At 33.0% G+C, this 13,132-nt stretch overlaps 1 protein-coding gene across 1 annotated transcript in view; it reads left to right on the top strand.

Annotated features, from left to right (window-relative positions):
* The first annotated feature begins 2,953 nt into the window (after positions 1 to 2,953).
* The window catches only part of LOC137629339 (nose resistant to fluoxetine protein 6-like), a 36,168-nt gene continuing 25,989 nt past the window's right edge, over positions 2,954 to 13,132 (top strand). The window contains exons 1-3 of the mRNA XM_068360595.1: positions 2,954 to 3,050; positions 9,894 to 10,323; positions 12,442 to 12,607. Coding sequence (XP_068216696.1) covers positions 10,006 to 10,323; positions 12,442 to 12,607 — 484 coding nt within the window. The 5' untranslated portion in view covers positions 2,954 to 3,050; positions 9,894 to 10,005. The remainder of the gene's footprint in view (positions 3,051 to 9,893; positions 10,324 to 12,441; positions 12,608 to 13,132) is intronic.

Here is a 13,132-nt window from a genome sequence, read left to right as displayed (position 1 = left end):
TATTTCTATGATTGAATTCATATAGTTTTAAAATGAACATTGTTGTTGTTGAAGATTGCCTGGCTCTTGCGGACAAGCAAGGGCTCTTACAATCATGCAGCCCGTAAAATGAGCAATATTGAGGTGAATTACTATAATCATGATATAATTTTAATATTAAAGGCAAGTTTTTTAACCATAGTCTTTAATGGCTTGAGAGTTGAGGTGGTTGATGTGTTAACGTCCCTGACTGGTGTACGCCAGACTGGGGTTCAAGTCTCGCTCAAACTCGTAAGTTTCTTTGGTCGCTGTTACCTTGCCATCCTTGTGAGCTAAATATCCTAAAGGTCTATCTGCTGAGTCATCAGCAGCCATTGCCTGCCCCTCCCTGGTCTTAGCTTGGGTGGAGAGGGGTCTTGGGCGCTGATCCTATGTATATATGGTCAGCCTCTAGGGCATTGTCCTGCCTGATAGGGGAATGTCACCGTCCCTTGCCTCTGCCATTAATGAGCGACCTTTAAACCTTTAGGCGTAATTGAGGGTTTAAGAAAATGAAACCACATATATCTATATCTGTTACATTAAACAATTTATGAAGGAAATTTTGAAGGAAGTAAATAGAAAACCCATGCTGAATTTTGCGAAACAATGAATAGTAAAAGAATGGAACAATTTTTTATATTCGCGAAGGGAAAACGCAATTAAAACTTTCATTTATGTAAGTGGAAGCCATGAAGATTCTATGAATATTAAGGGTTTAAGAGATAAGGAAATGACGTAATAAATCTTGGAATTGATGATAGAATTAGGAGAAAGTGCATTATAAAGTGAGAGTGATAAGAAAAACAACATATCGCTTGATAGATTATATGATAAGACAGCTGTATTAAAGGAAGAGAAGTTGGAATTACTGAATAATGAACTTAGTAACAGTATTTCAATCAGTAGAACTTCAAAAGTTCAAACTTGCAGCAAATGTTTTTACGTTGAACAGGCTGACATAAGTCTTTTTATAGCCTATATGTGAATTATCTGTTTGAATGTTGTTAATGGTTTTTAAAATATCTTATTTTAATTTTTCATTACTTATTATATCGTTTATTTATCTCCTTGTTTCATTTCCTCACTGGTTCCCTGTTGGAGCCCTTGGGCTTATAGCATCTTGCTTTTCCAGCTGGGGTTGTTGCTTAGCTAATAATAATGATGATAATAATAGTAATAATACTAATAATAATAGTAATGGACCTTTGCTTTCTTTTTTAAAGAGTCGAGTATATCTTAACAGCATATCTTGTTCACTCTAATCTTCAAAGATTATTATTAAGTTCAATGCACCTTATCATTTTTTCAACACTAACGTATTCAACCTTCCAGTAGATTTTGCTTGCTTCAAATACTAATATCAAAGCTATTTTATTATTTCATTTTGTAATATTTAATTGTTTCACCCTACCTATTACCTATCTTCATAATTTTCTCAACAAAATTTTTTTTTGACGAAATTTCAGTAGGTTGATGAAATGTACTAAAGAATTTGTTACTATCGAGATGGTCTTAGATAATCTAATAAAAAAATTATCAATGTTACATTAATTCGATAACCGTTTATCTAGAAGTGATATAACAAGTGAAAACAAAATAATTGTTAATCATGCAAAATTGACATGATTAAACAGAATTACCTGGAGACAAACGAAAGGTTGTAGCTTAGCAGGTAATAATGATAATAATAATAATAGTAATAATAATAATAATAGCCTATATAGGACAGTTTAGGCCTGGTTCGATGTTTTTTCGTTCAGTCTGACTATTTCGTATTATTGAATAACATTCTGTTATGATTTATGTGTTTCTGTATGTATTTCAAACTTATAATTCCTAAATAGTTTTATGCTAGATTCACTACATCAACAATAGAGGTTGTGTTCTTCACCCATGGGGTTAACTACTGCACTGTAATTGTTCAGTGGCTACTTTCCTCTTGGTAAGGGTAGAAGAGACTTTAGCTATGGTAAGCAGCTCTTCCAGGAGAAGGACACTCCAAAATCAAACATTGTTTTCTAGTCTTGGGTAGTGCCATAGCCTCTGTACCATGGTTTTCCACTGTCTTGGGTTGGAGTGCTCTTGCTTGAAGGTACACCCAGGTACACTATTGTATCTTATTTCTCTGCCTCTTTTTTTGTTAAAGATTTTATATCTATTATAGGAGGTATTTATTTTGATGTTACTGTTCTTAAGATATTTCATGTTTCCTTTTTTCCTTTCCTCACTGGTCTATTGTCCCTGTTGGAGCCCCTGGGCTTATAGCATTCTACATTTCCAGCTAGGGTTGTAGCTTAATAATAATAATAATAATAATAATAATAATAATAATAATAATAATAATAATGGATACGTCCCTGCCTGAGGATCACCGGACTGGGGTTCGATCCCGCTCAAGCTCGATAGTTTCTTGTAGTGTCTGCAATTTCCCCACCCTTTTGAACTATGGCCTTGGGGGAGCCTATAGGTCTACCTGCAGAGTCATCAGCAGCCCTTGCCTGGCCCACCCTGGCCCTAGCTTGGGTGGAGAGGGGTCTTGGGTGCTGATCATATGGATATATAGTTATTCTCTAAGGTATTCCCCTGTTAACTAGGACAGTGTCACTGTTCCTTTCCTCTGCTATTCATGAGTGGCCTTTAAAACTTAAATTGACAAAATGTATTAGACACGAAAAGGGAAACGTATTGGTATTCATACATTAGATCTACTACTTGAGTCACGCGAATTAAAGTTTCCAAATGTATTGAATATTACAACTGTGAAATGGATTACGTAAGACCAGTTATTGGATAACGACTGTCACCAGCTTATCTCTTATCGTTTTATACTGGTAACCAAGTTGGCAATGACATATGAAAACAAAGATCTAAAGATCAGAGTTTTTTTATTCTACTAGATAAACTGCTTTGATACACTGATAATATTTAAAGACTGCATGTTGAGTCACTAGGTGGTCAATATAAAGCACCAAGCCCCAGTCCTTTGAGGCTATTCGAGGAAGGTCCTCCATCAACGAGAGGTTCCTAAGGTAGACTTCTTTCTTGCTTAGTAGTTTAGTATTGTTAATGTTATTCTGAATGTACCAGAATTCATTTTGGAATAAGTATTTCTTTTTGTATAGGTTTTTATTGTTGTTATTACTATTTCTAGAGATATGTAAAATTTAGACAGGGTAGGAGAACTTTTTTTACTTTACCATTCACCAAAGGTATTACATTTTTAGATAATGACTGATTTGTGTCTTGTTGTACAGGTGGTTATTGTTGATATAATTATTATTAGTAAGGATGTATAAAATTTACAGGTTACACAAGGTAGGAGAACTTTTTTGTCTTTACCGTTCACAAAAGGTATTTAATTTTTAGATTATGACTGGTTGTTTCTCGTTTTTTGAAATTTATCTTGTAATTTTAACAGAATTAGGAAAGAAATCTAAACTTGGGAAGAGTGGTAAACTATATGTACTCTGTGTTAAATCAAAACTTCTGTTTAGTTTATATATATAATCATGTCTTTTTTCTCACCAATGCAAATCTTAAGGTAATGAAAGGCGTTATCAGAATTTATGTTACCAAAATGCCCCCCAAAATTGTCTTTAATTTTAAGTGATTTTAGCAACAGAGCAAATAATGCATTTAGTATATAAACGAACGAGTGAATAGCAATTTGTATGTTTTACGATGAATATATACCAATATAAAAACCAAGACTATATCCTGTTGCTTGCCTCTTCACAACTTTTCAAAAACAATATTGACTTGCAACACGATGTCAAATATATCATTAAAACCCATAAACATCTAACAAACATGAGGAAAATTCATAGATTAACATATGTTAATCTGTGATGTATATGATTAACTTCGCCTGTAGCCTTGGAAAATAAAACCGATTGTTGAGAAAATGTAATATGACGATCATATTACGGTTTTAGGGGAAGCATATTATTATTATTATTATTATTATTATTATTATTATTATTATTATTATTATTATTATTATTATTAATATCAGAATTATTATTATTATTATTATTATTATTATTATTATTATTATTATTATTATGTTGGAACATTTGTGTGAAATTTAAAAATATAAGGAAATATTTTATGAGTCATACAGGGACCTATAAAAAGCTTATAATAAAAACCGATAGAGAACTAATTTGGAGTGTATTGAGAATACATGGTGTAGGTGATAGGTTTATCATCATCATTATCATCTACTCCCACGCCTATTGACGCAAAGGGCCTCAGTTAGATTTCGCCAGTTGTCTCTATCTTGAGCTTTTAAATTTATGTTTCTCCATTCATCCTCTCCTATTTCACGCTTCATAGTTCTCGGTCATGTAGGCATGAGTCTTGCAACTCTTTTAGTGTCTTCTGGAGCCCAATTAAATGCTTGGTGAACTAATCTCTCCTGGGAAGTGCGAAGAGCATGCCCACACCATCTTCATCTACCCCTCATCATGATCTCATCCACATATGGAACTCGAGTAATCTCTCTTATAGTTTCATTTCTGATGCTGTCCTGCCATTTCACTCCCAAAATTAGATGATAGATTAATGATAACAATTCAATGTTTTTTTCTGTTGGAAGTGAAGCATGCAATAAAGTATATAGTAAAGATGGTAACTGGCTTGGTACGAAAATGGGTGTGTTACTCTCAATGGTTGTTCAAAATCTTAATAACTGGATGAAAGAAAAAAATTATGGGAAAAGAAATAAGTTATGAATGAAATGTGGAATGGTTGATATTTGCAGATGAATGGCAGTGAAGAGATACTGCAGAAGCTGGTAAGAGAGTCTTGAAGTATTTGCAAGAGTTCTATGTTTAGCGTATATGAAAACGAGGAAGATGGAGCAATGGATGCTAATATTGATGGTGTAAGAATAGAATTGGTTCATTTATATACTTATCTCGGAATGAATATAATGGATAATGGCAAAATGAAAGAAGAGGAAAGTTTTAAAATAAAAGATGTAATAAAATTTCAAGATGAAGGCAATAAATTGTGAGGATTGCATGAAAGAATTGCTTAACCAACTTTTATTTTTTATGGAAGTGAAGCGTGGATGTTGAATATAATCGAAAGAAAAGAAAAAGCTAAAGGTGTTCAGATGAATTGTTTACGCAACGTTTGTGATGTTGGCTAAAGAAAACTGAGAGGGTGGGAAATATGGAGATATACATAAGTAGTGACAGGGTTAATGTAATGGAATGGGTGAATCACAGTATTTTGAGGTGGTTAACTCTAGAAAAAGGATGACAATAGATTATTTTAGATCTACAGAGAGGATTTACTCGAAATGGTTGAATGCTAGTCAGGGTTGTGGTGGTCAATTGGAAACTTCCCTGCAATACCTTCTTCTGGACAGGAGATCGAGTCCCGCTCAAGCTTGATAGTCTTTTGTAGTGTCTGCAACCTTACCATCCATGTGAGCTAAGGATAGGGAGTTAGGGAGAGTACAGGTTTACCTACTGATTGATTAGCAGCCATAACCTGTCTCTCTCTGGTCCTAGCTTGGATGTCGAGGGGGCCTTGGGTATTGATCATATGGATATATGCTCAGCCTGTAAGGCATTTTGACTGTCCCTTGTCTCTGCCATTCACGAGCCACCTTTAAACCTTTAACGATATATTGGAAACAAAGCACCTTGATATCCGGGAAGCACTAAGGCTGTGTAAGGTAGTGTTGTATGGTCTAATATGCAGATGTTTCATTGCACTGATAGGCACTCTTTTCTGTAGATGAATGTGACAGTGACTTCTGTTGTTCTCCTTCAGAGTCACCCCTTATTAGGAAAATTGTGTGTGTATATATATATAAACTGTATATATATATATATATATATATATATATATATATATATATACTTTATATATATGTATACACACATACGCATACACACACACACACATATATATATATATATATATATATATATATATATATATATATATATATATATATATTTATATAAATATATATACAATATGTATATGCAACTGTCTATCTATCTCTATCTGTCTTCTATATGTCTGTCTATATGTATATATTCAATTTACTGATATATATATATATATATATATATATATATATATATATATATATATATATATATATATATATACATGTACTGTAGACATAAATAGAAGATAGATAGATAGACTGACAGTATGTATATATGAATACATAGATTTTATGAGTAGGCCTATATATGTATAGATATACATATATACACATACAATCAGTTTATCCATCTATATATCTATCTATATGGATATATTCAATATATATTCGTTCCATCTACCATTTATTTATTTTTCTCAATGCTGAAGATTTGCTCCCGAGATTTTTTAGAAAAATGATTTCAGTTAATCTGTAAAGAGCTGTTGTCTCTAAAACAGTGTTGGTCCAAGATTAAAATTTTTCTCCTGTACAGCATTAGAAGATTGAGCCAGAATGTTTGATGTGTTAATCTCTGTTTTTAGCAATCGCAACTTCAAAAGTAAGATTTCAAAAGTATCGAGTATGCAAAATATGATTTACCCAATAGTCTTTATTCGATTTTTGCTTTTTATTATCATTATTTGCCATCCATATTCTCTCCATATCCCTGCATGCAAGCATATTATCATCTTTTGTAACATTCTGCATCGAAATTGTCTGTACGTAATAGTCTAAGACTTAGCGGTTGTTATCATTATTGCTATTATTCCAGTTGGAAAAGCAGGATGCTATAATCCCAAGGGGCCCCAAAAGGGAAAATAGCCCAGTGAGGAAAAGAAACAAGGAAAAATTAAATATTTTAAGAACAGTAACCACAGTAAAATAAGTAATTCCCATATAAACTATAAAAACTTTAACAAAACAAGAGGAAGAGAAATTAAATAGAATAGTGTGCTCGAATGTACCCGCCCATTGGACTGTTGAAAACTGATATATCCTCTCCTTTTCGTATATAAAGAAGATGATAAGCTAGGACCAGACATGCCTATATAGGAATTCACCTTATTGGATTACTAAAGCTTTTTATCCAGACGCGTCAACACTTCAGATTTGGTAATTCCTTATTATAGTGGTTTTTACAGAGATCAGATTGTAATAATGATGATCTTATTGATCATGTATTTCGATAAGTTCAGACGTGTTTATCCCTGTCATCTTGTTAATATAGATGCTAAGACTATACTGCCTATTATGTTAAAAAATATACCTTTTTAGATGTCAAGCTCTTCTCTTGCTTGAGGGTATACTTGGGCACACTATTCTATCTTGTTTCTCTTCCTCTTGTTTTTATAGTTTATATATGAAAGATCTATTTTCATGTTGTTAATGTTCTTAAAATATTCTATTTTAATTGTTCATTACTTTCTTGTACTTTATTTTTCCCTTATTTCCTTTCCTCTTGGGGCCCTTGGGCTTGTAGCATCGTGCTTTTCCAGCTAGGGGTTATAGTTTGGCTATTGATAATAATAATAATGATAATAATAATAGTAGTAGTAGTAGTAGTAGTAGTAGTAGTAATAATAATGATAATAATAATAATGATAATAATAATAATAATAATGATAATAATGAAAATGATAATTAAAACGAATAATTTCTTCAGATCGATTAATGAGTTTTGGCTATCACAATCCCAGCTGAACATTTTATAACTGGAATAGAAATATCCCATCATAAAAAGATTAGAGATTTCATAATTATATTTCTATTTTCTTTGAAATTTCACATGACATATGAAAAAAAGTAACGTCTCATGCCCTAATCGAGAAGAGGAAGCATAGGATTTAAGGATTTGGAAGCATATAAATCATATGGAATTCATTCAAATCATATGATAAGAAATCCCTACAAATCACTGAGTGCGTAAGACATGTAATGTCATATAACGCAATTTGGTCTGTATCAAATCCCGTTATTCTTGTAGTAACTGATACCGAAAGACAAGTATATAGATAAGGCAGCTTTAGGACAATATTTTGAATCGCGTGCTTAAGTATGCTTTGAAATCTAGGTTAAACCCTTTAGTATTTACTAAATCATACCCAGTGATAGCTACTGTGATAACAGTAGTATTGTTTGTATCTTACATAAACACGTACAAGCATAAAGATACTCTGATTTAACTTTTTATTTGATTTTAATCTCGAAATCCGTCAATCAGTTAATAAGTTGATAAGTATAAAAAGAAAAACAAGAATTATCTTATTTAGATAAATATACGTACTTAGATTTTTATATATCAGCATTATTATTATTATTATTATTATTATTATTATTATTATTATTATTATTATTATTATTACTAGACAAGCTACAACTTTGGTTGGAAAAGCATGATGCTATGAGCCCAGGGGCTCTAACAGGGACCAGGGCTCTAACAGGGAAAAATAGCCCAGTGAGGAAAGGAAACAAGGAAATGAATAAACGATACACGAGGTTATTAAAAATTAAGATAAAACATCTTAAGAAATATTAACAACATTAAAATAGATAATTCATATATAGACTATAAAAAGACTTACGTCAGCCTGTTCAACATAAAAACATTTGCTGCAAGTTTGAACTTTTTAAGTTCTACTGATTCAACTACCCGATAGGGAAGATCATTCCACAACGTGGTTACAGCTGGAATAAAACTTCTAGAGTGCTGCGCAGTATTGAGCTTCATGATGGAGAAAGCCTACCTATTAGAATTAACTGCATGTCTAGTATTACGAATCATCGTAATTGAACGAATAACTGCAGCAGTTGATGAACTCGGTTGGTATGATAAATTATTTTTTTTTTTCATTAAAATTAAGCTCAAACGTTGAATTGCACTTAAGGATTTAAAGGCCGCGCATGAATGGCAGAGGCAAGGGACAGTGACATTGCCTAATCAAGCAGGACAATGCCCTAGAGACTGACCATATATACATAGGATCAGCGCCCAAGCCCCCTCTCCACCCAAGCTAGTACCAAGGAGGGCCAGGCAATGGCTGCTGATGACTCAGCAGATAGACCTATAGGCTCCCCCTAAACCCCTCATCCCTAGCTCACAAGGATGGCAAGGTTGCAGCGACTAAAGTAACTAACGAGTTTGAGCGGGACTCGAACCCCAGTCTGGTGTTCACCAGTCAGGGACGTTACCACATCGGCCACCACATATATTAAATTTAAAGATTAAGTTGGTCCTTTGATAAATAAAAAAAAAAAAGAAATGCTTATGAACCTAAAATGTTTTAATCGAGAAATTTAACATTTAAATTCATATGTCAAAGATTTTTGGTTTTTGTTTTCTAAAGGTCATTAGTGATAGTAATTAACTGATAAAAATAATAAGTAAAGCTTATTTGACATCGAGTTTAATTTGTTCCTGCAACTCTACTCTCTGCATATCCTCTCCAATACAAGTTTTAGACCAGTCTCAATGCTGGATATTATTCTTGGTTTCAGCAATTAGAATAATTATGGCAATGCTCTGTCTCTGTCTCTGTCTCTCTGTCTCTCTCTCTCTCTCTCTCTCTCTCTCTCTCTCTCTCTCTCTCTCTCTCTCTCTCTCTCTCATATATATATGCATATATATATATATATATATATATATATATATATATATATATATATATATATATATATATGTGTGTGTGTGTGTGTGTGTGTGTCTGTATATTTCTATCTTTTACGTCTTTTGCACTTTTAGGGAGTGATGCTAAAAAATGTATAATAGCCTTCCTGTTTCTCTGCAAATCTTTAGAGATCAAATTGTTGGCTCAGCGTTATTTTTCAAGCATAAGTAAATACTTGATTTAATAATGTACAACAGCCATGCTTCACTCAAACAGACACCCTTACGTTTCATTTATTATCTTTTTTACAGACAATCATCATCCTCATCTCCTCCTACGCCTATTGACGCAAAGGGCCTCGGTTAGATTTCGTCAGTCGTCTCTATCTTGGAGCAAACTGAAGTAAATGTTTTACAGACAAAAATGGATCTAAAGATGCTTAGCTTATGGTATCTAGTGATAGCTTTAATTACATGTGCGCTATCAGCTGAAGAATCTCCTTCCATTCGCCCACATTCTGTCTCTCAAAGATCTCGCATTTCTCCACTGATTCTCTTCGATAAAGTCTCAAGGAATGATGTTCACCGGAGCAGTTTTAAGGAAGATGTAGATTATCCAGTGGATGATGATGATGATGTTTTGGAAGACACCGAGGAGCACCTGAAACGTCCAAGGCTTTTGGATGAAGTGCGAAAAGATCTCCTGCCAGCGTTCCTATGGTATCCTTTGAGCGAATCGCAGGTGAGATACAGTTGGACACGGGAGTTCCTGGTACACCTCGGTCTGAGGAAATGCACTCATGTTTAGCCCCGCCTACCACGTTTGCTAATCTCTCCCTACACTATCTTAAGGTGTGGCAGGGGCTACTTCTTCTGAGTGGGGTGTACCATGAACAGCTGTGTCCAACTGCACATGTGTTCTTCGTATTTATCAATGCTGCAAAAGAGAGGTATTTTGTAGCTTTGCTGTTGTTGTTTTTGCACGTTAACTGCGATTAAATTTCAAATCAGCAACGATTTAATGGTGCAGTATTATTATTATTATTATTATTATTATTGTTATTATTATTATTATTATTATTATTATTATTATCCAAGCTACAACCCTTGTTGGAAAAGCAAGATGCTATAAGCCCAAGAGCTCCAACAGGGAGAAATAGCCCAGTGAGTAAAGGAAACAAGGAAATAAACGATATAAGAAGTAATGGAAAATTAAAATAAAATATTTTAAACATTAACAACATTAAAAAAGATATTCCATATATAGACTATAAAAAGACTTATGTCAGCCTGTTCAACATAATAAACAAATATATACCAACTGATACATTTGGTATCATCCCCACTAATCGATTTAGTGAGAGAGTGATATTAATGTAGAAATTATTACCTTGGCAACTCAGAACCTATGCAAATAAGGTTTTGTTTTATTTATTCTAGTTCTTTCTACACTTTTAGAAAAAGCCGTAGTTTTGATGGGAACTTTCCGTAAAAACATACTGTTCTCAACCGTATTTCAGTATAATACAGGCGACCGTAATTTTGCCTTACTTTGTTTATATCTTTTACGGATTGGTGACCGTAGTATCACTCCTTTACGTTAATATATTCGTTTTTAATACGGTAAGAATCCTGGAATAAATGTTGTAAGACATTTACCGTTTTTTTTCATGTAAATCTTTAACAGTGTAGGAAATGAAAATATCAGCAAAAGCACATATAGAGTCCTTGAAATTGTCTTTTCTAATAAGTGACTAAGAAAATCACACATTTAAAAAATTTTATTACTTAAAAATTTGTCATTTGGATTCACATTTCACATTGCACCTATTTTTCGAATAATTTTTCATTAGCTTTTTAATTAAATGTTTGTTAACGTTGTCAGAATTTCCTTCCTTTCAGATGTTAACTCATAATTGAAATTAGCTGCAGTTTTATTGGATTCTGAGAATTTTTCTGTTTTTAAGATTTCAATGATTTGAAAAAAAAGTTATCATAGATAAATTCTCAATATCTATTATCATAGATTTTTATCTCTAACTTATTCTTTTATTAATTACATGTAATGCAAATTATATTTTATATTTCCCGAATTAATTTGGTCCAACTCTGTAGGAATCAAGTTTGGCTCAAAAGGTGGACAATATCCCCCTAAAAAGAGTACTTTAGGTTTTCTTTCATGATCATTACTCAAAATAGATTAAATTTAATCTCTCCATCAAAGACCCTGTGTACCATGGCCTTTCACTGTCTTGGATTAGAAAGCTGTTCAATTTCATTTCTCTTCTTGTTTGTTTTGAAGTTTTTATAGTTTTATATGAAGATCTAATTTAATTTTTTTGCTGTTCTTAAAATATTCTATTTTTATTGTTTATTACATCTGTAGTTTATTTATTTCCTTGTTTCCTGTCCTCACTGGGCTATTTTTCCCTGTTGGAGCCCTTGGGCTTATAGCAAATTGCTTTTCCACACTGTTAAAAATTTGCCGCAAATAAAACGGTAAAATTCCTGGAATAAATGTTGCCAGGTATTTAACGTTTTAAAAACGGTTATATTGACGTAAAGGAGTTATAATACGGTTACCAGCCCGTGAAATATAATAACAAAGTATTGTAAAATTACGGTCGCCTGTATTATACTGAAATACGGCTGAGAACAGTATATTTTTACGGAGAATTTCCGTTTAAAATTACAGTTTTTTTTTTTTTTTTTTTTTTTTTTTTTTTTTTTTTACATTGCAACTAGGGTTATAGCTTGGCTTTTAATAATAATGATATTAGAAAATGAAATCTACCCAGAAAAGCCTTACGATTATTTTCCTTTGATCAATATCACAAAATGTTTACTTGTACATTAACAGGAGACGGAAGATATTCTCGAGAATCGGAGGAAAGCATCGGTGGCTTCTGTTTTGGAGAAGCTCGAAGGATTTTACCTTCCCAACGAGAAGTTTACAAATGATTCAGAATGTTTGGCTGACTTAGACGCCATCCATCGCATGGAAGATGTGTCAGAAATAACTATGCGTAAGTCACAGAATACTAGATTGGTTTAACTTTGGAATTTTTACAAAATCAGATGAAATTGGTATAATCTTTGGTTGAAATAGCAATTCTTTGCGGTAATGTTGCGATATTTTAATTTCTTTAACTTTTCACCTCAAGATTTATGTATTTCTGTACATTATTGTTGGTTTAATCCCCTTAGTTTCTCGTTTATTCAGCCTCTTATGCATAACTATCATTTGTGACTCCAGTGGGTAAACGGTGTTTTAGGTTAGGGAAACACAAAACCGAGTGTACTACACCAGTCTGTGAGAACAGATATGCATAAATCATACCGTACTTAGATGTAAAGATATACAGTAATTCGTGTGTGCCATCAGTAACAATCTTGTAAATATATCTAAAACCAGAAAGCCTAGCAAGGGTAATTACAGAAATGCTGCCTAACACATTTCCTAACCTATCCTAGACTAAACTAAGCTAACCTAACCCAACATTGTTGGGCCCTTACCTGACCATTTAGTATTGAGCAGCCAAATGATTACA

The sequence above is a fragment of the Palaemon carinicauda genome, chromosome 37, assembly GCF_036898095.1.
Source record: "Palaemon carinicauda isolate YSFRI2023 chromosome 37, ASM3689809v2, whole genome shotgun sequence".
NCBI lineage: Eukaryota > Metazoa > Arthropoda > Malacostraca > Decapoda > Palaemonidae > Palaemon > Palaemon carinicauda.
This window is presented reverse-complemented; position numbering and strand designations above follow the sequence as displayed.